Source organism: Falco naumanni, chromosome 9 (genome assembly GCF_017639655.2).
Source record: "Falco naumanni isolate bFalNau1 chromosome 9, bFalNau1.pat, whole genome shotgun sequence".
Taxonomy (NCBI): Eukaryota; Metazoa; Chordata; class Aves; order Falconiformes; family Falconidae; genus Falco; species Falco naumanni.
This window is the reverse complement of record NC_054062.1, coordinates 13,640,014-13,667,348: the sequence shown is the minus strand read 5'-3', so window position 1 is coordinate 13,667,348 and position 27,335 is coordinate 13,640,014. Positions and strand designations below refer to the sequence as shown.

The window sequence follows — 27,335 nt, the reverse complement described above, 5'->3', positions numbered from 1 at the left end:
GCCCGGGAAGCCCCGGGAGGAGGAGCCGGACCGGGACTTTCCCGGGGCCGCGACCGGGGCGAGGCGAGGCGGCCGCGCTGGGGCTGGAGGTAAGTGGCTGCGGGGAGGGCGGCCCGGGGGCGCCCGTGCCCCCTTGGCCGGGGGGAGCGCGGCGGAGCCGGGGGCCTAGCGGGCAGCGGGCAGGGCTGCTTGCATCGGGGGGGAGTCCCGTGTGCTCGGCCCCGGCGCGGGGGGTGCTGAGCCTGGCCGCCCGCGGTGCGCAGCAGCTCCCGCCCCGCCGGGGCTGAGCTCCTCGTCCTCGGCTGCCGCCGCCTGAGCGCTGGGGCGGTGGGCGCCGGCGGGGCGGCTGTGGGGCTCGGGGGTGCAGCGCTGGGCGCTGCCCCTCCCTGCTGCGGAGCCGTCGGCCACCGGTCCCGGCCGCTCCTGCGAGGGAGAGGGTGCTGGGGGGCACCTGCTGTCCTGGCGGGGGAGCGCAAAGCCAGTCCCGGGCTGGTGCTGATACCCAGGGGCAAGGTGCTTATTTTCTTGTCCCAGCGCTGCCGGAGCCCCGGCCGGGGGCTGCTAACAGCCCCCACGGAGGGGCTTGGCTAGCTGCCCCTCAAAAGGGCTGCGGGCGCAGGGGAAACCAGGGAGAGAGACGGCAAGAGCCTGGCTGGCGCGGAGGGGTTTTCTGAGGGCACAGGGTGACAACCCGAGCCAGTGGTTCATAACGCAACAGCAAAGCGGCTGGTGTGCCGGCCCTAGAGGAGAAAAACCAGATCAGTGGGTGGCTGGGGTTTGCCAAAACCACCGTGGTAGCCACCATGGGAGTAAAGGCATCTTACACTGAGGTACAAGCAGCCTCGGTGCAGGCGGTCGGGAGGGGAAGGCTTGGGCAGCTTTTGGGGGCGGGGGGCTCCTCTCTGCCAGGCTTGCAGGTTGACAGCACATTTCCAGGAAGGATCTCAGGACAAAGTCCCTGTGAGCGCTGTGCAAGAGGGACTCAGCAGCCTCTTGCCAGACCCTCGGCAGTAGCTGTTTGGGCTCCTGGGATGGAGCAGAGCACAGGATTTGTGCAGAAAGCAAAGTCAGGTGTTTAGGGCCATCATTTGCAGGCATTAGCAGGCCCCGGGGGAAACAAAATGTGCAGGGAGTAGCATGTTAGAGGAGCAGCCGGCTGGGTGGCTGGAACACGTTAGCTGTACACCAGGGTGGCTGGGAGCAGGGCAGTGCTCGTGCCACCGCCTGTGTCCCTGCAGTGCACTTTCCCATGGCTGCTAAACGCTCCCACCGCAGACGGATGGACGTTTCCCTCGGGCCCTCAGGGCATCAGCTCTGCAAGTCAGCCGGCTGTCATGGGAAGAAAGAAAATAGCACCTGCATTACTAGGTCACGTTCAAGGAGCTGCAGGCACGAAAGAATGGCTTTAACACGCGCCGCTTGCCGGCGGCTGGCCCTTAATTGAAGCAGGCTGGCTGGCACGGGGAGCTGCACCATCCAGCAAGGCTGCTGCAGAGGTGCTGTGCGCCGGGGCAGGAAGCTGGTGCTGTGCCAGGCAGTGTATTGCAGTCAGGGTGCTGCTCTTCCCCCCACCCCCATTCCCAGCAGTGCCTGGAGAATCCTTCCTCAGCCCTAGGAGGGTCTGAAGACAGGGAGGAATTAGCCCAGCAAAGGGGGGCTGCAGTGTGTGTGCAAGCCTGGGGTCCGGGCCAGGCACACTGGGTAACATGAAGCAGGGGATGCTGCTGGTGGCAGGAGGGGGAGATGGGTCCCCTTCTGGGTTGTATGAGGGATAAAAGCTGAGTGTGCTATGGAAAGTCAGGGCTCTGGGGGCCTGAAGGGCACAGCTGCTCACCACAGGAGGCAGGACTTAACCTCGAGAGCAGGTTAGAGGTTACTTTTCCAGGAACAAGGAAGCAGGTGACAACACTCCAGCTCTGCTGGACCAGCGAGGTGGGCTTCCTCTAACGTGCACTGTGGAAGTGCGCAGGCATATGGCCAGCAGCCTTCTGAGCAAGCCTGAGCTGTGGGGGCTGGGGAGATGCAGGCACGACCCCATGATGCTCCTTAGTCATGCTGTTTGCTGCAACAAGTGGAAGTGTCCAGGGCAGCGATAAGTGAGCTGAGAAAACCCCTCTAGAGGGGATGGGGCTGACGGCACTGGAGAAGGGGAGCTGCTCTGTTCAAGGGGCACAGGCTGGTCTTCTGCAGCATCTTCAGCCCTGGGCTCCCCCAGGCAGGCTCAGTGGGCAGTGTTTGAGGTGGCTGTGCTTTGCATACTGAGGAAGGATGTTTGTCCCCTCCTTCACCTCTCTGGGACATCTGTGCTAGCAGATTGATAGCTGACTGGTGGTAGCAGGCTGAGGTGCCCAGATGGGATGTCCAGTGGAATCCCGACAGTGTGTGCTGCTTTCCACAGGCTGGCAGGGGGAGTTCCATGCTCCCTGGCTTTTGGAAGCTCCTGCAGAAGGGCAGGAGGAAGGTCCTACCTCATTTTGCGGTGCTGGATTTCCACCTTGCACCCCGCCACTGCACCTGCAGACCCCCGGGACCCCACGTGCTGGGGTGACAGGCCAGCCAGGGAAAGCCTCAGGCCCCAGGCCGCAGGGCAGCCCCTTTGGAGGACTTGAGTGGCTGGAAAATCTCCTTGAAAATGCTCTTTTCAGCTTCTGCAGAATATGAGTCACGCACGAGTTGAACAATCCCCTTCCTTCCCCTCTTCTCCCACACACCCAAAATCCCCTGAGCGGGACCTGCAGCAGCCACTGATTCAGAAATTCATGGTACGAGGGCACCGCAGTCACATACAGGTTGGGGGTTTTTTCTTTTTTTTTCTTTCCATTGCTTAGCAAGGAGAAATGCAGAGCAAGGGACGGTGCCCGGAGGCTCTGCTCTGATCCTGCCCCTTTGCTAGAAGGCTCCGGTGGTTTCCGAAGGTCAGGCAGACGACCTTGACCCCAGCAGGACCCCCGTCTGGGTAGCCGGCAGTTCCCGCACCATGCTGGGGCTGGATGGGTTGCTGAGACCAGCCGCTGCCCCATCTGTGAGTGGGGCGCGCTGCCGCGGGGGGGCGGGGGCCTGCGCCTCGCTGGGGCCGGTGGGGAAGCGCCCCCGTCTGGGGCGCCGGGAGATGCGCCCCGGGAGCGCCGGGGCTGCGCTTCGCTCCGAAACCAGGCGCTTGCTAGCGGGAAGGAGGGAATGGGGGCGCGGGTGGGAAACGCCTCTCTCAGGCCCTCTCCGCAGGCAGGGTGCAGGGGCTGCCGCGTAAGTGAGAAGCGGGGAGCCGGAGAGCACCCCTCTGGGTGCCTGGCAGGGGTCTGCGGGGTCCTGGAGAGCTTCCCCCAGCCGGGGGGGACACCGGGCTCTGGGGCAGCTGCTCCTGGTTGGGTTCGGGGGGGCTTGAAGGTGACACCCCCGTACGGGAGGCGCACCCTCAAGGTGAGGTGATGCGGGGTGGGGACCTGGGGGTCCCAGGGCTGCAGCCAGGGTTGGGGCAGGGTCTGGGCGGCTCCAGCCACGCGGCACGGCAGGTCTTGCTGGGAAAGGGCGCGGTGGCGGCTCAGCGGAGACCGGTACTTGAAACTGGGGGGTGGGCAAACCCCTCCGTGCGCCCCCCGGGGGGGAACTCGGGGCACGGGCGCGCCAGGGGTGCCAGGCAGGGGACGGGCCGCCAGCATTTCCAGCCCGCCCGAAGCCCAAAACGCACGGGCGGGGAGCAGGCGGGCTGTGCCGAGCCCCGCTCCGAGCCGAGCCGTGCCGTGCCGTGCCGAGCCGGGCCATACCGTACCGAGCCGTGCCGCCGAGCGGGGCGGGGCGGTGACGTTCGGTCCCGTCATTTCCCGGCTCGGCGGGGTTTCTAGGGACTTTCCGGAGCGGCGGTGCCTTCCTGCCGCCGGCCCCGCTCACTCCCGCGCTCTCCCCGCAGGCCGCCGGCCGGCCCCGCGCAGACATGGACGAGCAGTTCCAGCCCGTGAGTGCGGCCCGGCCCGGCCCGGCTCGGCCCGGCGGGGAGGCGCAGCCCGGACCCGGACCCGGGGCTGGGCTGGGCCGGGCCACTGCCCGACCGCTCGGGTGGCGGGGGGAGAGGGGGACTGTGCCCGTCCCTTCGGTGGGCGGTGGGGAGGGGGACTGTGCCTGTCCCCGGGTTGGGCACTGGGAGTGCGTGTGCCTGCTCCCGGGGTGGAAAAGGGGGTCTGTGTCCACCGCCAGGGTGGGCAGTGGAGGGGTCTGTGCCTGCCCCCGTGGTGGGAGAGGGGGCTCTGTGCTTGCCCCCAAGGTGGGCAAAGGGAGGGTCTGCTGGTGCTCCTAGGAGTGGGCAGCGAGGTGTCTGCACCGGCTCACCCCTCTTCCCTGGGAGGGACGGGGGATCCCTGCCTGCCCTCCCCCCAAGGTGGGCAATGGGGGTCTGTGCCAGAGTGCCCCCCCCCCCAGGGTGGGAGATGGGGGGTCTGTGCCTGCCTGCCAGGGCAACTGGGGATTCCAGCCCCAACACACTTACCACTCATCTTCCTTCCTGTTGCCCAGTGCCTGGATGGGATTGACTATGATGACTTCAATTTTGGCTCCCACATGATGGAGCAGAAGGAGCCCCTGATGGAGACGGGTAAGGGCCCCTCTGGCTGTGCCCTCCCGGGGGTCCCTGGCTACAGTGGGGTTTCCCAACAGGCTGACTCATGCCCTGTAGTTCCCAGCAGCACCCTCACTGGCCCCACTGTGGGCTGGCTGGGAATCCCTGCCCTGTGCCACTGGGACGGGGTCTGTTCAGTCTGGCCCTGCTGCTTCACCTACCAGGGACCTGAGGTGGGGCTGCGACGGGTTCCTGGAGGCTCCCCAAGTGCCAGAGCATTCTCTGGCCCTTCCCTCCTCTCCCTGCCGCTCTGACTGCCGCTGCTGGCTAGGCTCTGACAGCAGAGGGGCCAGGGGCCCTGAGGACCCCCCTGGGGTGAACAGGGGTCACCTCACTTTCAGCACCGTCCCTGTACCTCCAGCATCCTTACTGGGAGCATGTACTTTGGTTATTCTGTGTTTCTCACCGGTGCCTCTCCTCTCTGTCCTCCAGTGGAAGGTCCCTACCTTGTCATCATCGAGCAGCCAAAGCAGGTAAGGATGTCACGCAGGTAAGGGCAGGTGTAGCTGTCACCCTCTGCTCTCATGGCATCAGGTTTGGACCACCCTTGGCTGACCCCCTCTTTGCCTCCGCAGCGGGGGTTCCGGTTTCGGTATGGCTGCGAGGGCCCTTCGCACGGGGGGCTGCCAGGAGCATCCAGTGAGAAGGGGCGCAAGACCTATCCCACCGTCAAGGTGAGCACTGCTGAGCACTGGGAGGGTGCTCTGAAGGAAGGAGGGGAGATGTGTGTTGAGCTCTGTGTGTCTTGTGGCACTGAGGTGTGGGAGGGCTGCGACAGGAGGGGGGGTGGCTGTGGGGAGTGGTAGCAGGGGTTTGTGGAGAGTCCTGCAGATTGCCGGGTCATTGTGCCTGATCCCCTTTCTCCCTGCAGATCTGCAACTACACGGGGATGGCCCGGATCGAGGTGGACCTGGTGACGCACAGCGACCCTCCCCGTGTGCATGCCCACAGCCTGGTGGGCAAACAGTGCAACGAGGCTGGCAACTGTGTTGCCATCGTGGGACCCAAGGATATGACGGCTCAGTATGTGTGAGGGAGACCCGAGGTGGCCTCTTGCCCACGCGGGGGGGCGGGGGTCTGGCTGCAACTTTCAGGCTGGCAAGGAGAGGGGGTTAGTGCATCCAGGAGCTGGGTTTGCTGGATGGGGCCAGGGGTGGGTTTAGGCAAGGTCATGGGTACAGCTCTGTCCCCTCTGAGCATTTTGCTTGGCTCTGGGTCCGGCACGTGCAGCTTGTTCTGGGCTTCTGTCCTCGGGGTTGCAGCTCCCCAGCTTCGCAGGTGACTTCTGAGGCCAGCCCGAGTCATGGGGTTATTCAGCAACTACTGCAGCTGCTCTTACACATCCAGCCCTGGCTGCTGGCTCAGTCTGGTCCTGTTTGCATGTCTCCAGCACTCCTGGTCCCCCCGCTTGGATTTGTCACCTGCGGGAGGCCGGAGTTTCCCAGCCAGCTCTTTCCTGGGCTCCTTTCCTCTCTGGCGTGGTTGCTGCGCACCACTTTTATGCCCTGCGCACATTGCCCCCCTGCTGCCTGAGTGTCACCGCTCTGTGCTTTGCTCAGCTCCTTTCTGGCCACAGGAGCCTGGTGCCCCCCAAGCCAGCTGCTCCCAGATCCCAGTGGGATCCCTCTTCTCCTCCAGATTCAGCAACCTGGGTGTGCTGCATGTCACCAAGAAGAATATGATGGAGATCATGAAGGAAAAGCTGAAGCAGCAGAAGATGCGCAACAGGAGCCACATGCTGACGGGTGAGGGCAGCCTGGGAGCTCAGGGGATCTTGCACCCCGAGGTGGCAGCTGGGGGTTAGCGTGGCACTGGGAGGGGGCATGTGGCGTACCCTGGAGCCCCATCCCCTTGCCTAGCCTGACAGTATCTCCCCCTGCCCTGGCAGAAGCGGAGCTGCGTGAGATCGAGCTGGAAGCGAAGGAGCTGAAGAAGGTGATGGACCTGAGCATCGTGCGGTTGCGCTTCACTGCCTACCTCCGCGACAGCAGCGGGAACTTCACACTGGCCCTCCAGCCCGTCATCTCAGACCCCATCCACGACAGCAGTGAGTGCAGGGCCGGGCCGGGGAGGGGGTGGGGCAGGATGGGCGGAGGAGGAGAGGGATGCTCTGTCTGCCGTATTGGCTCCCAACGCCTCCTCTTGCTCTGCAGAGTCCCCAGGAGCTTCCAACCTGAAGATCTCACGGATGGATAAGACAGCAGGCTCTGTGCGGGGAGGGGACGAGGTCTACTTGCTGTGTGATAAAGTTCAGAAAGGTAAAAGCTGTTCCCTCCAGCCAGGACCTTCTGGAAGGGGCTGCAGCAGGAGCCATCTGAAGCCCCTGGGTGGGCAGGGGTCTGCGGCCCCTGGAGCGTGGCTGGGGCAGGGGGACAGGTGGTGCCAGTGTCCCTTCTCTCCCCAGATGACATCGAGGTGCGTTTCTATGAGGATGATGAGAACGGCTGGCAGGCTTTTGGGGACTTCTCCCCCACTGACGTGCACAAGCAGGTACGAGGGAGGTGAAGGGGCGTCCTGCTGTGCCACGGGGCAGACGGGTGCCCTGTGTGGTGGGGGAGCCCCATCCCTAGCTCCAGGGAGGAGCGGGACCCCACGTCCATCTGTCCTGCCCGCAGTACGCCATCGTCTTCCGCACACCCCCCTACCACAAGCCCAAGATCGACCGCCCTGTCACCGTCTTCCTGCAGCTGAAGCGGAAGCGGGGGGGTGACGTGAGCGACTCCAAGCAGTTCACCTACTACCCCGTGGTGGAAGGTGAGCCCCCCCCAGCAGGCTGGCGTGCCCTCTGCCGCCAGGGCTGCCCCTCACCCTGCTGCCCCTCTCTCCCCGCAGATAAGGAAGAAGTAGAGAGGAAGCGCAAGAAAGTTCTGCCTCAATTTCCACAGCACTTTGGTGGGGGCTCACACATGGGGGGTGCTGGCGGCGGGGCTGGGGGCTTCGGTTCTGGAGGAGGTGAGTGGGGACGCGTCTTCCCCCTCCCTGCTCAGGCAGCTGCAGCCTGGCCCTGGGGGCTCCCCACTTCCCTCTGGCCTCACCTGCCCCCCTCCTTGCTCTGCAGGTGGGAACCTCAGCTTCCCCTACTCCCCCGGGCTGGCCTACAACAGCATCTACTCGCCTGGCCCCCACCCCGTGGGAGGCTACCAGGGGGGTGTGCAGATGAAGGGCCCTGAGGCAGAGGGTCCTGGGAGCGACAGGCAGGCGCCCGCGGAGAGCATGTACTGCAAGGAGCTGCAGAAGCATGGTAGGAAGGGGCTGCACTGGAGCAAGGGCTGGGGGGTGTTGGTTGGGAGAGGTGGCACGGGTTGGGGACCTTGCGGGGCTGGGCACTGCTCTCCTCCATGCCCGGGGCAGGATGCAGGAGGGTGGATGGGGCTGTTGCTCCTGGGGGTGACATCCTGCTTCGCCCCCTAGCCCAGCTGTGCCAGCTGTGGATGCTGGCGCTGGCCCGTCGCAATGCCCATGCCCTGCTCGACTACTCGGTCACCGCTGACCCCCGCATGCTGCTGGCAGTCCAGAGGCACCTGGCTGCATCGCAGGACGAGAATGGGGACACGTGAGTGCACGAGGGCTTGGGGGGGGGAGAGCGTGGGAGCCTTGTTGGCCATCAGAGCTATCAGGGGGGCTCCAGGGGGTGGGAGGTGGCAGGGAGAAGCGTGGAGCTGAGCCAGGGGCCATCCCACTCTCTCTGCAGGCCTTTGCACCTTGCTGTTATCCATGAGCAGACAGCTGTGATCAAGCAGCTAATTGAGGTCATCATTAGCATCCCCAGCCAGCAGATCATCAACATCTCCAACAACCTGCAGCAGGTACAGGTTTCCCAGAGCAGCTGGTTCTCCTCTGCGTGGGCCTCACCCCCATCTCCTGGTCCTGGGGGCCCCCTTTGCTGCTCCTGCTGTGGGGAGGCTGCAGCGTTGAGCACAGTGCAGCCCTGCTGGCCAGGGTGGCGGTGCAGGACTTGGCTCCTCCTGAGAGTGCTACTGAGGGGGTGCTGCTGTCTTGCAGACGCCGCTGCATCTGGCAGTCATCACCAAGCAGCCCCAAGTGGTCCAGCTCCTGCTGCAAGCTCGTGCTGACCCCACCTTGCTGGACCGCTACGGCAATTCCCTGCTGCACCTGGCGCTCCAGGCTGGCGATGAAGAGATGCTGAGGACACTGCTGGCCCATCTGGGCTCGGCTGCCCCTTACCTGCTCCGCCTGCCCAATTTCCATGGTGCGTGGGGCTGGGAGACGATGGGAAGCTGGTGGTGCCATCCCATGGGCTGGGCTGGAGGGCTGCTGAGCCTCTGCCTCTGTTGCAGGCCTCCTGCCTGTGCACTTGGCTGTGAAGGCAAAGAGCCTGGCCTGCCTGGACCTGCTGGTCAGGAAGGGAGCAGACGTGAACGCGGTGGAGAGGCAGGGTGGGAGGACCCCGCTGCACCTGGCCGTGGAGATGGAGAACCTGAACATGGCCACCCACCTGGTGAAGAAGGTACAGGAGGGCTGGTGGGCTGGTGGTTGTGGGATGGGGATGGGGCACAGCCCTGGCAGAGGTCAGGGTGTCCCTTGTGGTCTTGAGGTAACGGGGTGGGCGGGAGGCAGCCTATCCTCACAGGCTCGCGCCTTTCTCCATAGCTGGGAGCAGATGTCAACAGCCGGACTTTTGCGGGGAATACCCCCCTGCACCTGGCTGCGGGCCTGGGCTCCCCCACCCTCACCAAACTGCTCCTCAAAGCTGGTAAGGTGCTGCCCTCCCTCGTCTCCCTTCCCACCCCTGCGGGGCTGCCTGCCTCGGGGGGTGCCCGTGGGCAGGGGTCTGGGCAGACCTCTGGGCCAGCCCTCCCTTTTGGGGGCTCAGTCCACCCTTCCCTGACAGGGGCAGATGTGCTGTGCGAGAACGATGAGCCTGTGTCCTTGTCTGAGGCCAGCAGTGACACGGATGCCGACCCCGAGGAGCAGGAGCTGGCCATGGAGCTGGGGGAGCCAGCCCCCACCGTGGCATGCGTCACCAAGCCCGAGCCCCCCGCAGAGGGGCGGCAGGCAGAGCAGAGGCAGCGCCGCTGCCACACGCCCCTGGACCTGACTCGGAGCCAGAAGGTGCATGGTGGAGCGGGACAAACCCCTGGGAGCTGCTCCTGTGAGGATGCCCATGTCCCTCCGTATCCCGGGACGTGGCTGGTGCTTTGGAGGATGCTGACATCCGTGTGTCTGTCTGTAGGTGCGGGAGATCCTGCTGCAGGCATCCCAGCAGGGCCCTGAGGCAGAGCTGCCTGCTGCCCCCCGGCCAGGTGAGCAGCCCCTCTCCCCCCAAAAGCGCGGGCACCCTGCGGCCTCAGGGCTGGGCAGCGTGTGATGGGGGCAGCTCTCCCGCGCAGGGAAGGTCCTGTCGCTGGACAGCGAGGCACTGCAGGGGCTGGAGCAGCTGCTCAACCAGGACTGCAGCGGGTCGGACTGGATCGAGTTGGCCAAGCGCCTGGGGCTCTGCAGCCTAGTGGAGACCTACAAGGACACCCCCTCGCCCAGCGTCAGCCTCCTGCGCAGTTACGAGGTCAGTGCCTGGCCGGGGTGCCCCTGTCCCTCCCCGCCTGCCTGGCTGCTGGCCCTGCTCAGTGCCCTCTCTCTGCAGCTGGCGGGGGGCAGCCTCGAGGGGCTGCTGGAGGCCCTGGACTCCATGGGGCTCCGCAAGGCTGTGAGGATGCTCCACAAAACTGAGGCCCTGGAGAAGCTGCAAAGCACAGGTACAGGGAGTGAGGGGGGCTGGGGCGTGTGTGTGTGTGTGTGTGGTGTCCCCTGCTGCCCCCATGACCCTCAATCGCTGATGGCATCGGGGCTTGCTTTGCAGAGCTGAAGGAAGACAGTGCCTACGGCAGCGAGTCGGTGGAGGAGGAGGTGCCCACGCTGGCCCTGAAGCCGGGGCAGGGGGGTGAGCTGCCCCACAGCCAGCAGCCACAGGTGCACTGAGGGGCAGCAGCCCCCACGCCTGCCCAGGGGGGCCACATCGCTGCCCACACAAGTGCCTTCTGGACTTGGGGTCTGGCTGCCTGGACTCAGGGGGTATGGGATGCAGCCAGCTCCTGCCCCTCTCTGCTCTTATTTAATGGTCCCTTTTCTGAATAAAGGGACAGTTTCCATTAGCCTTTGCCCTCCCTCTCTCCAGCCCTGCCCTGAGCCAGCGGGCACTAACCCCCTCCCTCTGCCCTGAGCCCTGCCTGGGGCTGGGAGTCCAGCAGCAAGGAGGCAGCTGCCAGCCCCCTCCTCAGCACCCCTCCATGTGGGGGCTGTCCTCAGCCGTGGGGGAGAAACCACGGTGCACACAAGAAGTGAAGAGTGAGTTTTACTTCAGTAACCGAGAGAAGAAGCTGTACAAAGGTTTTTCTCCCCCGAGCCACCTGGGGCAAGGGGGGAATTTTTTTTTTCTCTCTCTCTCTTTTTTTTTTTTTTTTTTTTTTTTTGCAATAGGCTCAAAAGAGCAGAATAAAAAGTTTGACACATTCGCAAAGTCAGTGCTGAAACCAGCTGGGTCCTGGGCGGCCGAGAGCAGCACGTTTGCCAGCCCCCCGCCTGCTGCCCTTCTGCGGTCCCTGGACCCCTCCCTGCACACCCTGGGCACTCCTGTGCCACCTCGCACCCGACAAGCATCCTTCAGCCCACCCCGGGGTGGTGAGGGCTGCCTCAGCCTGCCCCTCACCTTGGCATGGAGGGAGCCCACAGCCGAGGAGGGGGCTGCACCACCGCTGCTGCAGCATGAGAACCTCGCAGCACTGCAGGCCAGGCTTTGCTGGCAGCCTCCGAGGGCCCCGTGGCCTTGCCTTTGAGAAGCGGCACAGGAAGGTAAGCTGGCTCCAGCCCATACGGCAGTGAGGACCCCCAGCTTCAGGGTTCACCTCCCCCCAGGAGTACTTACCCACTGCTGCCCAACATGCCCCAGGTACGATGCTCACACCCAGGCGGTGCAAACAGGACTGGTCCAAGCTGCCGGGGGGGTCAGGAAGCATTGGTGCATCAGCCCCCTCATACAGCCACAAGTGCAGCAATGGGTGCTGCCATCCCAAGGTTGCCTCCTTGGCGTCAGTGGGCACAGGGCTGTCTCTCTCTGAAGGGTTACTGGTGCCCAGCGGGCGTGGGGGAAGAGGCAGCAGCACACACAGGAGCCCGTGCTCAGCTTGCTGCAGGGGGTGGGGGGGAGGCTGGGTCTCCCCCTAAGTCCATGTAAAAAACCTCTTACCCCAGAGTGCAGTGCCTACAGGACATGGCTGGATTTGTGGTTTGTTTTTTTTAAACAGTTCCCCAAAAGCATCAAAAGTAGCCCCCCCCAAAAAACAACCCTCCCTGGTGGTCAGCTCGATCTGGTACTAAAAAGTGCAAAACTGTATCACAAAAACTGTTCAAAAGTTGTAAGAAAGCAGGGAGGGTGCAGAGGTGGCTGGGGTGGCAGGGAGGGGGCCAGGCGCCATCACCCTGGCTCCCCTGGCTCCCAGTCCCAGGAACAGGGACAGGCCAGGGCTGGCCCCCTCCCCTCTGCTCCCCCTGGCACAACGGAGCTGGAGAAGTGGCCGCTGGCTTTGTTTTGCTGCATTTTTGTCCTGTTTGTTTTTTGGTGTTTTTTTGTTTTTTTTTAAAACTACTGAAGAGTTGAGCCTAGTGGGTGGGTTTCAGTTGTTCGCCCTCCCCAGGCTGGGGTACTGGGTCCTGCAGCCAAGTGCAGGACAAGGAGGGACAGGAACGAGTCTGATGGGGCTGACTGTGTGGCAGCTCCCATAGGCCAGGACTGGGGACTGTCCTGCTCTGCCACTGTTTCAGCAGAGGGGCCGTGGCCCTGCATGGCTGGTGCTGGCAGTCTGGGAAGGGCTGTCAACCCCCAGCTCATGCCACAGATGGACGGATTCATGCAGGGTCTCGGCAGGCACGTGGCCTCTACCTTGGTGCCGGGGGGACAGGAGCTGCAGCGCAGGTGCCCGATACCCCTTGCCTATGACTTCTGGGGGTGGCCAGGGGGCTGGCGGCTGGTGCGCTCCGAGATGTTGCGCTTCACCTTGGTGGCTGTGCCAGAGGGCTCTGCATTGAGCGAGGGGCTGGAGCGAGATTTTTTCAGGCCATCATCCTCCCCGCCTGCTGCGTCAAAGAGGGTAGACTCAAATGCTGCCAGGTCCTCGGAGCCGGCCTTCAGCTTGGCCCGTAGCAGCATGGCATAGGTGCCATAGCGGGATTTCTGGGGAGAACAGTGTGGCAGAGAGGGGTCAGTGAGCTGGGTGCTGCCCCTCAGCCAGCAGCCCAGGGTGGGGGGATGCTCATGATCCCTCCACCTGGCCAGCATCCCAGGACAGAGGGGATGCTTGTGGTCCTGGACCATGGCAGTGCACAGTGCAATTCAGCCGATGGGGACAGGGGGACTGGGGGTGTCCCATCACTCAGCATGGCCAAGCAGGCAGGGGCAGAGGGGCTGGGGGCAGAGGGGCAGGTCTCCCAGCTCACCTCAAACTCCAGGTACTCTTCCTTCTGCTTCAGCTCCTCGTACTCCTTGCCCTTCACCTTCTTCTCTGGCAGTGAGGAGCGATGCTCCAGCAGCTCCGCTGACATTGTCTTGAACTTGGTCTCATGGCTCTTCACCTGCTCCTCCTGGGCAAGGGTGGCATCACGTCAGTGTCCTGCCCTGCCCTGTGCTCTGCCCCACCAGGAGCACGAGCCAGTTGGGGCCAGAACAGTTTTTTTTCCCTCCTAGGTGCAGCTGGGATCTCAGCTTCTGCTCCTGGGTTTGTTTGTTTTGTTTTTAAAAACGGCAGGCAAAAGCACAGGCCCTTGGGGGCAATCTGCTCCTGCCTTGTGGGGGGCTGACTGCAGTCTTAAAGCAGAAGAATTTAATCCCCTCTAAAACTAGGCTGCTGCTTTTTTTTAATCCTTTCTGCTCTATGAATAACTGCCCTGGCACGCGTGAGCACCAGCTAATCCCCCTGGCCGGTCGCCTTTCAAGGTCCTGGCCCTGGCAGGACCCTGCAAGCCACAGCATGGGACCGCGTTCTCCTCCATGATGTGTCTCCATTGCCTGTCTCCCATCCCCGCCGCTGGAACAAGGTCTCGCCACCCACCCCCAGCCTCAGCACCCCCTCACTCCATGTCTCCCTGGCCATGCTCCCTTGGCCCTGCACCCTGCTGGGATGCAGCTGGGTGTGTGGCACCACACAGGTCCCTCCACAGGGGACCGTGCCACCAGCAGACCCCGGGGTCTGTCCCCTGCTCCTGGCTGCGCCCACACCCTGGCCCACCTGGGACAGCCTGGTGCAGGAGCTGGGCAGCAGCGGGCGGCTGAACTTCTTCTGGGAGCCGATAGCTGCAGGGAAGGGGGGTGCAGAGAACATGGCTGCCACCATGTTGATGCGCGTGATCCATGAGTGCATCTGTTCAGGGTTCCTGGGGAGAAAGGCCAAGCCACATCTGGGCTTCAAGTGGCACTATCTGTGTCACAGACAGAGGGATCCCTGCAGACAAGATCTGGGTCCCCCAGCCTGGCCCTGGGGCTCTGCTTCTAGTGACTCAGGCCATGGCGAGCCCACCAGGCTGGGAAGAGGAGCCAGGCAAAGCACAGCACTGACACCGGGTCCCTTTCTTCCCAGAAAGGGCCAGGACAGGAGAGCACAACGTGGCCCCATCCCACCCTCTGCTCCAGTCAGACAAGCCCCTGTGCCCCAGCATGGGGCTCAGCTGGCGATCCTGGGGGGACTCACTGTGCTTGGAAGAGGAAGACCCTCCAGTCAGCTGTCCTGAGGTAGAAGACATTGGGTCGCTTGCTGTAGTCAGATGCCCGCGTGGCAAGCGAGTGGTGGATGCTAATAGCATTCTTCAGCTCTTCTTCCACCAGTGCCTTCCCTGGCTTATACTCCTCCTGCAAATCACGGGGTGTTTCAGAGCCGGCTTAGGGATGCACCCCACTGTGAGTCAGCTCTGTGAGGCCGTGGGAACTGCAGGCAAGCACTGGCAGTGGGGGGGGCTTGGAGATCACCCTCCACCAGGCTGCGGTGGGCTCTGCCTCCAACTCATGCTGCACCACGGGGAGATACTGCGCAGTCTGGGTACACAGCTGGGCAACAGCATGGTGGCTGTTCCCTGCTGCCCTGCAGCGTGTATGCCTGCAGGTAACTGGATGTGAGACAGCCCCCCCGCCCTAGGTAGAGACCTTGGGGTCTCCTCCCTCCCCAGCCAAGCCCTCACATGCAGGGCCCTCAGTCAGCAGCCTTTCGCTGCCCAGGCTGAGCCTCAGCAGCCCGGGAACAGGGATGCCACTAGGTCTGCAAGCAATGGCTCAAGAAGGCACGGTGCTGAGTCTGCTTAGGGCAGGCTTTGCAATGCTGTGCACTGCATCCCCTCTCTTGCTGTTGTAGGGACTGCTGTGACCTCCCCCGGGTTGGGGACAATCCCCCTCCCTGGCACAGATGTGGGTGGCCCCGCTGCTGCCTACCTTCTGCAGGTAGAGAATCATCCCCTTCAGGATGGCGTGGAAGGGCTTCCAGCCGCGCTTCCCTCGGGGTGCTGCCAGGGAGGAGAGAGCAGCCCAGACATCAGCCCCAACGCCAAGCAGGGGGAAGGCATCCACCCACCCCTGTCCTCCTCCAGCCAGGCCTGCCACGACACACACGTCACCCCACCCCGTCACCCCACCCCGGGGATGGGTGCCACGCCAGGACTGTCCCCATGCACCTGAGCCCATGCTGGCCACGTGGCTGGCAGATGGTGTTGCTGGCAGGGGGGGCGCCTGGCGCCTGCTGAGGCCAGCACCACTGCGCTCCCCGCCTCGCCGCCCACCCTGCCACTCAGCTTCACTGCTGCCTCCCTGCTCGGGGACAGGGATGGGGATGAGGCGGTGCTGCCTGCCAGGTAATGCTGGCTCTCGATCTAATCAGATCAAGGCGATCAAGGCAGCATTAGATGGCCAGGGCTTAAGAGGGGATTTTAAGGTGGAAATGGCCCAACCAGCAGCAGCCCACTGTGCGACCCCTTCCTTCATCCCTGCCATCCCATGGCAAGGGTGTATCCCCTGGGGAGCCCACTCCACCTCCCTGCCTGCCCCCTTCCCAGCTGAATTTTTCCTGGCACAGCCAGCCAGTCAGGGGCCAATGCTGGAGGCTGGCATGATGCTACAGTTTGATGTCATATAGTGACTTCTGCCCTGCTCCCTACTGGGTTTTTGGAATGCACCAGTACCCACTTGCTCAGCATCCCCCTCACCCCTGCAGGCTCCCAGGCACCTACTTTTCTTGCAGTCAGGATCAGCGTGGATCTTGCGCACTAACAGTCCATGCTTGTAGGTTGCAATGCTGGAGTCTTGGGAGAAGTCCAGAAAGGGGTTACTACAGCTGCTGATGCGCTTGATGGATTTCGGGTTGGGGTCTGCCAGCTCCGAGAGGGACTTTCTCAGCTCCTCTTCATCTCTGACAGACACAGATTGGGGTGGGGAAAGGGTCTGTTGCCTCGACGGGGACAGCAAGCACCAAGCCTCCCACTTGCCAGTGCCACTTTTAGGCCTGGCTTCTGAAAGGGAGGCCAGGAGCAGCAGACCAGGCTGAGCAGTTTGCCATCACCATGAGCAAGCATCACAAACCCAGCCATGCCTCTGCTCCTCTAGGCAGCTGTGGTGCTGCCTGGCCCCTCAAAAGACAAGGCATCGGGGTGTCTGTTGCTGGTTTGAAGGGGGGCGGGCAGCCCCAGGAAGTGAGGAGCCTTTTTGGACAGGGCTGAGACTGATGCCAGCCAGGCTGATGAGCCAAGGGCCGTGAAGGAGCAGCCCCCTGGGGCTTGGCACTACCACAGCCCCCTGGCCTGTGACATATGGGCTTGCAGGTTCCCAGCAGGCAGGAGAGAAGGTCTAAAAAGAAACCCCCCTAAAGAGAGACCCAGGCTGTTGTCCCCACACCTCGAGGGCAGCAACCAGACTACAGGGCTCAAAGCCACCAGCAAAGGGCTGCAGGGACCCGGCGGTAAGGAGCCCTCGGTGTGGGCAGGATGCTGGCAGCCCTGGTGGCAAGCTTCCCTCCAGGTCACGGCCCGGTGCTGCAGGCAGGCGGGCTGCTGCGGGCAGGCTGCACCGCTGCCGCTCCCCCCTCCCCGCAGGAAGATGTGGGAGCCCAGAGCTGCTGCCTCCCCCCTCCCTCAGACCCGCTCGCTGCTAATTAAACCCCTCAGCATCTGCCGGTGTCTCCATGGCAGCAGCCCGAGCCATTGGCTCAGCGCTGGCGGTACCGCCGGGCTGATTAATCCCCGCAGCGCGGGCCCTGCCGCTCCTGCTGCGGGAGATGGCAGCTGTGGGTGAGGGTGCGGGCACCCTGCGGGGCCTTGGCACAGCCACGGCCCCCCCAGCCTGCCCGCTTCCACCCCAGGCGCAGCCGCCAAGGCGTGAAGCAACACCAAAGCCACGGGAGCCGGCCTCCCCCCAGGGTGCCGGGGAGGACATCCCGGTGGAGGCGCTGAGGGCAGCCAGGGGTACACCACCTGCACCCCCGGCCCACCCCAGCCAGCCTGAGCTCCCTCTCCCGCCCACATCCTCGCAGGAGCACCCATCCTGCAGTGCCACTGCTGATGCAGCCTCTGGGGCAGAGCAATGCTGCAGCGGGCAGGCAGCAGGGGCAAGGAAGCCTCCCCCCTCCCCATACCGGCCAGCCCCGCTGCCCAGGCAGCACCGGGCGGCAGCATCCCCTGGAGGGATACTCACATGGCCCACTGCAGCTTCTCATTCTTGATGGAGCCATACAGAGCCTGCAGAGAGAAGAGCAGGGGGTCAGGAGGAGAGCGGTGCTGGGTCAGGGGAGCTGCGCTGGGGGGTGCAGGGGGCATGCCAGGACTGCTCAGGGACACTGGAGGTTAAGGCAACCCCAGGTCAGTTAATCTCCTGGCTCGGCCAGCCAGCTGACCTTGCTTCAGGGATACAGACACCTTCTCCTGGGCACCACAGGACCTGCAAGCCCCCATCCACCCCAGGCACAGACTGGGGATGGCCCTGGCTGCCTCCTCTCCCTCTCCACCTGCCCGTGATGGTGGCACAGCATTAGCAGCATGATGGCGAGGTGCACCAAACATTTCCAATTGCTTGGGAGAGCCGCTTCTCCCCACACCAAGGTGTCCCAGGCTGGCCAAAGTGACAGCCTTCAGGAGACCTGGGCCACAGGAGAGCAAGCTTTCAGGCCAGACTTCAATGGTGCATGTCGGCACCCTGCTCAGCAGGACCTCAGCCTGCTCCAGGGTCCCCAGCAGCTCCAGGTCACAACACACCACAGCCAGTGACCCCCCTGCCATCAGCCACCTGTGCTGGGCTGGCAGAGATGGGCTCATGGCAGCACTCGGCGTGCTGCCGTGATGCAGTGCTCCCATGGCAGCACATGTAGGCTTCGGGAGAGACTTCAGCGCTGAGCTGGCCCTGGACCTGCAAAGCCACCATCACGCTGTCACTCACCAGGCCCTCAGAGGACCTTGTGGCTGGTGGAGGCAGGATGGGTGTTCGCTGACTGCTGGGCTGCTGTGGCTTGGGGTGGCTGAGGTCTGTTCCTACCCCCTCCCCAGCATTCCCCAAGCACCCTTCCCTCCCTGGGGACCCAAACACCACCGAGCTGAGCAAGGCAGGACCTGCTGCCTGCACCTCAGCACAGGAACAAGCAGAGCCCCCCTTGCAGCAGGATGCTCCAGGGCCCCACTCCCAAGTGTTTCTCTGGCCCGAGCTGGGAACCAAGCCAGAAGCACTCAGCACAGCTCTGCAAACGGGGAGGCTCCAAAAAGGGTTTCAACACGGCGCTTGCAGAGAGCTTCAGCGCAAGATCTGGAAGCCATCATCCTTGGAGGAAAATAATCGAGTCTCGCACAGGCTGTTCAGGCAGCTGTCAGCATCCATCACTGGGCCGGAGACTGCTGCTGGGAGACCTTGCTGGTGGCTGAGAAAGTACAACTAGAGGCGTGCAGGGGTGCGGGAAAGCCGGCCTGCAGGCAGGTCCCAGTGGTGTCTGGGGAAGGGACATCCATCACTTCCCCAGGAGGTGCAGCGGCCAGGACAGAGCAGGGACCTTGTTCCTCTCGCACTTCCCCATCAGGGAAACGCTGGGACAACACCAGCTTGCTTCTCAGAGGAGGAAAAAGATCGCCCCAATCTAGCGGGCGGAAAGCAGGATTCAGTTGTCTGCTGGGGAGACAGGAGGCTCAGGGCCTCAGCACCTGAAAGGAGATTAGACCCCAGCCCCATTTGTGCAGCCCTAGCGCTGGAAGGGCAGAGGATGCCAAGGCATGAGCAGAGGGTACCCACCAGCGGGTTGGCAGCAAGGCGGCAAAGGGAGCACAGGTTGCAAAGGGACCTAGAGAAGAACGTGGTGCAAAAAACCCCAACACAATAGTCCTGTAGAACATAACCTGGGAGCAGAGCTGCAGATGACAAGGAGTCACCCCAGGAAACAGGAAGGGATCTTAGTCACTGCCAGGGATGCAGGTGAAAGATGCTGAGAAGCGGGGACTAGAAACTGCAGAAAAGCTCCTTGGAAAGAGCAGGCAGAATGGGATGTGTGGCTTGGCTTCCACCCAGCTCAGTGGCAATACAGAAAGGGGTCAGCTCCCTCTCCCCATGGAAGGGAAACACGAGCCAACTAACAGGGATTTTGGAGGGCAGGACGAGGCACCGCACCAAGGGGGACCACAGCCCTCAGGCCCCCAGCCCCACACAGGGGATGGCTGCTCAACACCAGGTGAACAAGCCAATGGCAGAAGATGCTCGAGGAGTAGGTCTGGATGGCAGTGCTGGACTGGAGAACAGTCCAGCAGAGCACCACGCTACAAAAACCTGGGCCCTGGGGCTGCCAGCGAACACTTCAAATGCTGAACTGCCTTGTGGCTTCAAAAGGCTCCAGCCGCTCTGCTACAAGCCCTGACAGCATCCCACAAACCCGCTGCAGGCAGGAGTTGCCAAGTACCCCCACCTCAGAGATGGCGGGGATTGAGAGGGCAATGCAAAGCTTTACATCTACGCTTAAATCCTGCCAAGACTCTGCTCGGCTAAACACCAACCCCAGCCAACACCGGTCTCAGGAACAAAGCTGGTGGACTCAGCCCAAGTCCTAGCTGAGCAGATGCACTCCAGCCACAAAGCCCACCCTGCTTTTCTGGCCCCATGGCAGTACCACCACCCATTAGTCCACTGAACTCTGCACTCTTTGGTGCGTGGACCATTTCTGCTGGGGAAGCACAGGCAGTGCAGGCTCCTGACACTCACAACCATGCCAGCAGAAACCAGACGCACCAGTTTCACAGCTCAGCAGGTCCCCCTCTCCAGGATGTCTTTGCGCCGTGGATTCATTCCCCCTGGGCTGAAAGGATGGCACCTCTTGGCACCTCTGAGCTTGCAAGCAGAAAGCAGGGTGCTGGCCCGATGCTGCTGTGGCTAACCCCATGCGTGGCTGGGTTTGTCATCAATGGGTTATGAGCTCACCGCTGCAGCATGCCAGCCAGCCAGCTCTGCCCTAGACATGCAATGCTGAAGAGACCTAGAAATACAGTGTCCCAGCAGGATTTCCAACTGAATCAACATCTGTCTTTGGTGCCCTCCCTTCCAAAAGCCAGCTGAGAGGATGCCCCTGAATCCAGCTCTAGCAAATGTCTCCAGGAGGGGTGCAGGCTGCACTGGGCAAGGGGCAGGTGGCTCTGATGCTCCAGCCCAGCCTTAGCGCCAGCTCCTACACAAGCAGGGCAGGGAGAAGACATCCCCCTTCAGGTCCTCAGCTCAGAGCAGACCAGAGGGGAGACCCAACGCTGGTTTGGGGAGCCAGGCAGCAAGTTGGCCTGGGCCTGGGCACTGCCTTGACAGGACCATACCAGGGCTGTAACCCAGCACTCAAGTAACAGGGGAGGGTTAAGGCAGGAACATAGGCATTCTGCAGACGGTTTTAACCCTTTCTGGGGTGCCTCTTTTACAGATCATAATTCTTATGAACGCATCCCCTTTCCAGTCTGCAGGTTCCTGTGCTAAGCAACAGTGCTCAGCTCTCAGCGCTGCAAGATGCCCTGTACAGCGCAAGGTTCCCCTTCCTCCTGCTGGCCCTGTGATGAGCCACAGCTGCGTAACATTCTGCAAGACAGGCTTCACAGCCACTAAGTGCCCTCCCTGCAGTCATTCTGCCTCTCTCCGTGCCTGACAGCGTTTCAATACGAGACCTCAATTACTGGTTTTCCCCAACTTTTCCTTAGCGAAGTATCTTTCCTCACACGCAGCCCCAAAGCTCTGTCAGATCCCCCAGACCCCCAGACCCCCCCCCCCGAGATGTGCAGATATAGATGGCACAGTCAGAACAGGGATGTATGTCAGACGGAACCGTACCTACATCAGGTCTCTAATTCACCTTGGCAGCCCCCCTGCACCTCCGCTGCCTGCCCAGCAAGCACAACCCATGCTCAAGGGCTCATCATCACAGGCATGCACCAACCCTGCTGCCTACATCCCATGTCCTCCCCTCCACTCCACTGCAGAGGGGTTCCTGTGTGCCCAGAGCAGAGCGACTTGGGGACAGACTTTTTTCCCCCATAGTATGGACCGCCACGGGGACAGCATCCCGTGCGTCACCTTCCACCCCACTGCAGGCAGCAATTAGCAGGCAGTGGGGAACTGCTACCCATCCCTGCCCTGCACTTTCAACTCAGCACCACCATAACCTGCACCAACCTCTTAAAACATCCCTTGCCCAGCCAACGACCGCCCCCCGGACGGCAGACCCCCCTGTGCCTCCCAGCGCAGCCCCGCAACCGCGGGAAGCAGCGGCCGAGCATCTCCCAACTGCGCGTTTCCATCCGAGTGCGTCACAAGTTAATGCTGCCCCCAGACCGTACTGCGCTATGACAGCATCGCCGCTTGGCACGGCCCTCGTGTCCCCGCCGGGCTGGTTTTGACCACGGGGCCAGCCCAGGCGGCTCTGGGGTCCCCCTGCGCCCACGGCAGCGCGGGGGCCGGGGGGGACACCCCCTCTGGCTGCTATACCGGCGGCAGGCGCCCAGCCGAGGTGGGACGCGCCCGGGGACAGCCTGTTCGCCTCTCCTCTCCTAGGACTGATGCACACCAGCTAACATCTCCAAAAGGGACCTCGGCTCACAACCGGCAAGCTCTCAGCAGTAAAAAGCCCTTATTTTTTTTTCGGGCCAGGCAGCCACTCCTTCCTCTCCAGCTCGGCTGGGCTGGGAGCGGGGGCTGCAGCGCTGCCCCCCGGCTCTCCCCGACGCCCCAACCGGGGGCCGGGCTGCCCTGGCCCCGCTGCCCGGCTCGGCGCAGCCCTTGGCAGGGAGCCCACGGAGCTTGTCACTTACGCTAAGCGGGAGGGCTGGTCCCAGCGGTGCGGCTCTGTCCTGGATTCTTCTCGCGGGGATGTTTTCGAGCAGCCAGCGTTGCTGTCAGCCCGCGGTGAGCGGCGCAATGTCACCCAGGGCTCGCCGTGCCCCCGCCGCCCCCCTGCTCGGGCTAGGGCCGGGGGGGGGGGGGGGGGGGGGGGGGGGGGGGGGGGGGGGGCGGCAGGGACGGAGAGGGGCACCCGGCCCCGCCGGCAGCGGGCGGGGGGGACACCCGGGGCCGCCCGCCCGCCGTACCCGCGCTGGGCTGGGCTGTGCGGGTCCCGCCCGCCCCCCCGCCGGTGCGCGGCGCATCCCCCCGCGCCATCCCCGGCCCTGCGCTTACCGGCTTCTTCTTGCGGCGGCTCTGGAGACGGCTGACCACCAGGTCGGTGTAGAGCACCGGCTTGAGGGTGCGGGAGCGCTGGGGCCAGCCGTAGCAGAAGGTCTCCACGCCGCGGTAGTTGCGCCCGTAGCGCACCGAGCACATGGAGCGGGACCGCATGCGCCCCGCGCTGCTGTTGATGCTGTTGACACCGATCATCCTGCCGCCGGCGGCGGGGGGAGGGCGGCGCGCCCGGCGGCCCTGCCCGCCCTGCCTGCCCTGCCTGCCGCGGCCCGCTCCGCCGCCGCCGCCTGTTGAAGCCGGGCCGGGCCGGGCAGGGCTCGGCGGCTGCTGCCCGACAGAGGCGGAGCCGCGCCCGCCCCGCCCGCCCGCCGCAGCCAATGGCGGCCCGCGGCGCCAGGCCGAGGCGAGCCGAGCCGAGCGACCGCATCCCTGGCGCTGATGCCACACGAGTTGTTGGAGCTGCTCCCGGTGCGCCGTCGCTGCCTCCCCCCCAAGCGCACACACGGCCGGGTGACAGCGGGGGTGACACCCCCCGGGCTCGGTGCCACCCGGGCGGGCTTCAGAGCTGCCTCTACCCTGCCCACACGGGACCCTCCAGAGGGGCGAGCTGCTGGGAGACAGGCCCGGGGGTGTGTGCTGGAGGCTTCCACCCGCCGTGCCCACCTCCCGCCGGCCCCTCGGGGGTCGGGCCGGGAAGGCCAGCGGCCGGAGCCGCCCCGCTGGCTCAGGCAGGGCAGGGGCGCTCCGGGCAGCGCTTCCCGGGAAGCCGCAAAGGCTGGGCACCCTTGCGAGAAGGCACGGGGATCGACGCGTAATTCAGTTAGGCTTGACTGAGTAGGCGACGCGGCCGGTGGAGAAATTTTCCACTCTGTCCTAACTGCTTGGCACAGCGATGGCTGGGCATGGCGAGGGAAGGGGTGCCTGGCCCACCAGATGTGCTGGGCTGCCCCGAGCCTGGGGCAGGCACGGGAGATGGGGCAAGGCAGCGCTCCCGGGTGAAACAGGCAAAAAAGCAAAACAAAAAGAAAGAAGCCCCGGGGATTAGACTGAGCAAGCGTTCCTGTGATTATAGCTCAGAGGTGGGAGCTGGGGCTTTCTTCCCACACTGCTAATCACTTACCCAGCACTCCGAGCATCTGAGCCCTGCTGTTGTGCCTCCAGGGTGGGAGGTGGGGGCCCGTCCTACCTTCCTCCCCTGGGGACCCAACTGCATTGTCAGGCTTAATTCATTAACGTCTGTGAAGTGCCCTGGGCCCCTAGGCTGGAAGGCAGCACAGATTCGGCTCGCTCCTGCAATCACTAAGCAGCGCTGGAGAGAAATGGGGTCTGATTTGGCCATGCTGTGTTGCTGCCAGCCAGCAAAGCATAAAGTTAAGCTAAAAGAATAAGGAAGATGGGGAAGAGCTATAGCTCCACAAGGTGATCAGTCATGTAAAGTTCAAACGCACATCTGAAATATAAGACAACCAGCAACAGTGAGCGAAATCCCAGGGGGCCTGGGCTAAAATCACACTGACAAAAAAAAAAAGCAACACCACAAGAGCCAATCAAAACACCACTAGCTCCAGGACATCCCACTTTGCCTCCTTCCTTGCTGCGTGGGCAGCTGCCTTCATCTGGCCACAGTAATCTGGGTCCAAGCCTGCAGAAATGGGCATCCTCGGGCACGACATTATACGGGTTCTTAGATCCTCAGCATGGCCCCTGTGCGGAGGACACCCACATCAGAAAGCTGGGTAGCCCTGCTGTGGAGCACAATTCTTCAGGGGAGCTTTCAGAGCCAGAGGAAAGGATTTCCAGCAGCAGTGCCGGTAAAGGCATCACTGCCTTACTCTAGCAGCAGTGCTGTGCAGGGCAGCCAGGGGAATGTGGTGCTCCGCTGTGAAAGCACAAGCTTTCAAGTGGTTTTGTTTCTCCTGCGTAAAACCGGGATTGTTTACATGTATTATCTAGTAGCACATAAAGTTCTCATCTGACTCAGGCTGTCACCCGCTCTCAGGCATCGTGCTGCGTTTGTCTTGGGACTTCTTGCAGCCAGAAACAAGGGGAGCACCCAGGCTCCCTGCTGGTCTGTTCCTGATGCTGTCCCCAGGGTCACAGGGGACTGTGGCCTTGTGTCCCCTGCAGTCACCTAGGTCCTGCCCTGCTGTCCCCATGCCCTGGCGGTGAGTGCTGTGGGTGAGGGCCTCCAGCTCTGAAGCCTGGTAGCAGCCTATGTTGTCTCCCCAGGCAGTCTTGGAAGAGCCCCCAGGACCCTTCTTCTGCACTGTGGGAGCTGCTCATAGGCCCAGCCCTGAGCCTTGGGAAGCTCCTGTGAAGCCTGCTAGCCCTTCCCTTCCCCTGCTGCCTTTAGGAAATGCGTGTGCTCCTGGAGCACTAAAATTAGCCAGCCAGCTGTGCGGCACACTTGCACAGGAGCCTCAGTCCCCAGACAGCCTGCCAGCCAGGTCTGCCGAGGAGGCAGTGTTCTACCAAGGGTAACAGGGCTACTAGCACAGGCTGACACGGGGAGAGCCTTTCCCCACTTCTCTGCCCCTTGAGCCTGTGTGGGGACCAAAGCACCAGGTGGCCAAAAGCAGCAGGCAGAAAGGAGAGGGTGTCTTCTCTGGCTGAGCCTGGCAAAGGCTGCCCAGGAGAGGCACAACCCCTTCACACACCATTCCTTGCCAGCCCCCTCCCCAGCACAGGCTGACAGCACTTTCCCGATCTCACCTGCCCCGGGACCCCATTCCCCCTTGCACGGGCAGGGGGTTCCTGAAGGGGAACTATGTTCTAGACGAGAGGCTGCAGCCCGCCCTGCGCACTGTTCCTGATGCTGCCTTTTGCTCCCCCTCCCCAGCACAGCTCCCATACAGAGGCAGCTGAAAAGCAGCGGTGGGAAGCACCGCAGCTGCAGAAGGAACAGGCCGTTTTTAGCACAGCAGCCTCCCTGCTGCTGGGCTGCAGGCAGAGCCGTGCTGGGCTGTGCTGCAGCGCTGCAGCCCCCCACCCCGTTCCCTTACACCCAGCAAAGGTCATGGCCCCTGCCCACGAGAGAAAGCCTGTAGTTTCATGGCACGTCCACTGGCTGGAATCTGATGGGGTAACTTGATCTCACATCTTTGAACTGCGAGTACTTTTGGGGGTGAAGTTTAACAGGGATGGGGCAGCACCTGAAGTGCAGGTACCAAATCATGGGATGCCAGGGGCTGCAAAGGGGGCATGCCGAGGGGCCTGCAGAACTTGGATGCTCCAGAGCGCAGGGGTTCAGGGTCCTCATTTTGGATGTTTCTATCCCATTTCAGGTGCTTAAAGCATTTTCTGGAGCTGTGTTTAAAATTAGAGGAGAATTTTGCCTGAGTAACGCCTTTTACTGGCAAAGCGTGGGCTGAGAGGGAGGACAGCCCTATTGAGAGCTGCTGGTAACCCCTTAATGATGGGGTGAGCGATACAGCCAGGAATAGACCCACAGAGGCTGAAAGGGGAGCTCAGCTTTTCGCCCTCTGTTGCCTTTTTTCATTTCCCATCTCCCCCCATTGTGGCTCCAGCACCCTGTGGGAACCCATCTTCCACATCATGAGTATTTGCCAACTGTAGTGCTTAACCGACAGTGATGGTTTCTGCCTGGCACATCTCATGGGAGCTAAGCCTATTCCCAGGGCCCAAGACAGGGAGACAGCAGCTCACAAAACCCTCCTGAGAACAGGCGATGCCAGAGAAGTGCAGCAGCCCAAGGCTGGAGGTGCTCACTGAACACTGCGCTCCCAGGCCCAGCCCCGCTGGGAACTGGGGCAGGCAGGGAGAAAGCAGGAGTCCCCCCAGTCACACCAGTGTGATGACTTCCCAGCCCTGGGGCTTCAACCACCCTCCCCATCACCACGCCTTGCCTGTGTCACCAGAAACATGCCCTCTGTCACTGGAGATGGCTCCAGTCCCAGGGGCTGGCTACAGCTTGGGGCTCCAGGGAGCCAAGAAGGACCGAGTAGCATGGGGTCAGTGCCATGAAGTTGGGCAAGGCAACCCCAGCAAGCTGCCCTTACCTCTGCCCCCTTGCCTGCAATGCAGGCACAGCAAGAGCAGTGAAGGGAATCAGAACCCCATGCGGAGCTCGGTCCTCCTCCTGGGGGAATGCAGTAGCCCATGTTCCCCTCAGCAAGGCAGGAGGAAAACTGTGGGCCAAGGGACCACAACCATTCCTGCATAAGGACGGACACATTCATCGCATCCCAGGTAGCCATCCACGCGATCCTGCCCAAAGCTCCCACTTTTGCTCCAGCTGCTTGGTTGGCCAGGAAGAGCGACTGAATTTACCTTGAGCAGCTCCTTGGGGAAGTCAGTGCCTCCATTGAGTCCCTCCAAGTTGCCAATGAAGTCGGAGCAGGACATTCTCTTTCCAATGTTCTGGGGGAGCCAGGGGGAGAGAAATGCAGGGGTTACCTTTGGGCCAGGGGCCGATGCTGGCTGAAGCAGGTCCCACAGCCCAGGAACAGCCTCCCCATCTCTGCAGCAGTGTGAGGGACCAGCCAGGTCTCCAGGAGGCTGCTTGCAGGCGTGGGGAAGCTGCCGGCTTTGCCTAGACTCTGGGAGTTGTAATAAAAGTCTCCTTTTTCTAAGCTGGGTACTACCCACTCCCGATGGCAGCTGGTTTTGGAGTAGTCTCTCTCCCACCGCCTCTCCCCATCCACTTTTCTGTCCTCATCTCACCTCCACATCTTCTAGCTCAGCACATCTCCAAAGCCCCACTACCCCCTTCACTAGCCCCCTCCTCTCGTTCAGCCTTTCTCCTCCCCAGACGTTAGGAGTGATCAACCCTCATGGGTCCAGGGTCCCTTGCTCCTGCTCACGTGGAGCTGTCCTTGCAAGTCCTCACTCTTGCTGCAGCACCTACAGCTGGGGGCGGTGGGGTTAGACAGTGCAGGGACAGACAGGGCTGGTGGCAGCGGGAACTTACGTGTCCATGCAGATCTGTGTTGAGCAGCATCAGGGCACAGGTGAGCGTGTGGGCTCCATCTGCAGCACAAGCACAGCACAGGAATTAGAGGGTCCAGCTCCCTGCAGCTGCTGCTCCAGCCCCATTGGCATCTCAGGCAGGGCATGGGG

General features: G+C 62.8%; 2 protein-coding genes across 7 annotated transcripts in view; one reads left to right on the top strand and one right to left on the bottom strand.

Moving 5' to 3' along the window:
* Nucleotides 1–36: 36 nt before the first annotated feature.
* On the top strand, nucleotides 37–10,716 carry NFKB2 (nuclear factor kappa B subunit 2). The gene is made up of 24 exons (XM_040606275.1): nucleotides 37–89; nucleotides 2,829–3,022; nucleotides 3,905–3,949; nucleotides 4,504–4,582; nucleotides 5,039–5,079; nucleotides 5,182–5,280; nucleotides 5,478–5,629; nucleotides 6,245–6,351; nucleotides 6,495–6,653; nucleotides 6,760–6,864; nucleotides 7,011–7,096; nucleotides 7,222–7,360; nucleotides 7,439–7,558; nucleotides 7,665–7,847; nucleotides 8,018–8,159; nucleotides 8,298–8,412; nucleotides 8,609–8,816; nucleotides 8,905–9,074; nucleotides 9,218–9,320; nucleotides 9,459–9,679; nucleotides 9,801–9,870; nucleotides 9,958–10,130; nucleotides 10,209–10,320; nucleotides 10,425–10,716. Exons 2-24 carry the CDS (start codon nucleotides 2,978–2,980, stop codon nucleotides 10,541–10,543), a joined length of 2,793 nt encoding a protein of 930 aa, XP_040462209.1. The 5' UTR covers nucleotides 37–89; nucleotides 2,829–2,977; the 3' UTR covers nucleotides 10,544–10,716.
* A 184-nt stretch (nucleotides 10,717–10,900) lies between these two features.
* The window catches only part of PSD (pleckstrin and Sec7 domain containing), a 47,564-nt gene continuing 31,129 nt past the window's right edge, over nucleotides 10,901–27,335 (bottom strand). For all 6 annotated transcript variants that reach the window (XM_040606269.1, XM_040606270.1, XM_040606268.1 and 3 more), the window contains 9 exons: nucleotides 27,187–27,245; nucleotides 26,547–26,636; nucleotides 17,280–17,323; nucleotides 15,824–16,002; nucleotides 15,033–15,103; nucleotides 14,302–14,459; nucleotides 13,843–13,987; nucleotides 13,055–13,198; nucleotides 10,901–12,791 (listed from right to left, as the gene is read on the bottom strand). In XM_040606269.1, coding sequence (XP_040462203.1) covers nucleotides 12,552–12,791; nucleotides 13,055–13,198; nucleotides 13,843–13,987; nucleotides 14,302–14,459; nucleotides 15,033–15,103; nucleotides 15,824–16,002; nucleotides 17,280–17,323; nucleotides 26,547–26,636; nucleotides 27,187–27,245 — 1,130 coding nt within the window. In that variant the 3' untranslated portion in view covers nucleotides 10,901–12,551. The remainder of the gene's footprint in view (nucleotides 12,792–13,054; nucleotides 13,199–13,842; nucleotides 13,988–14,301; nucleotides 14,460–15,032; nucleotides 15,104–15,823; nucleotides 16,003–17,279; nucleotides 17,324–26,546; nucleotides 26,637–27,186; nucleotides 27,246–27,335) is intronic.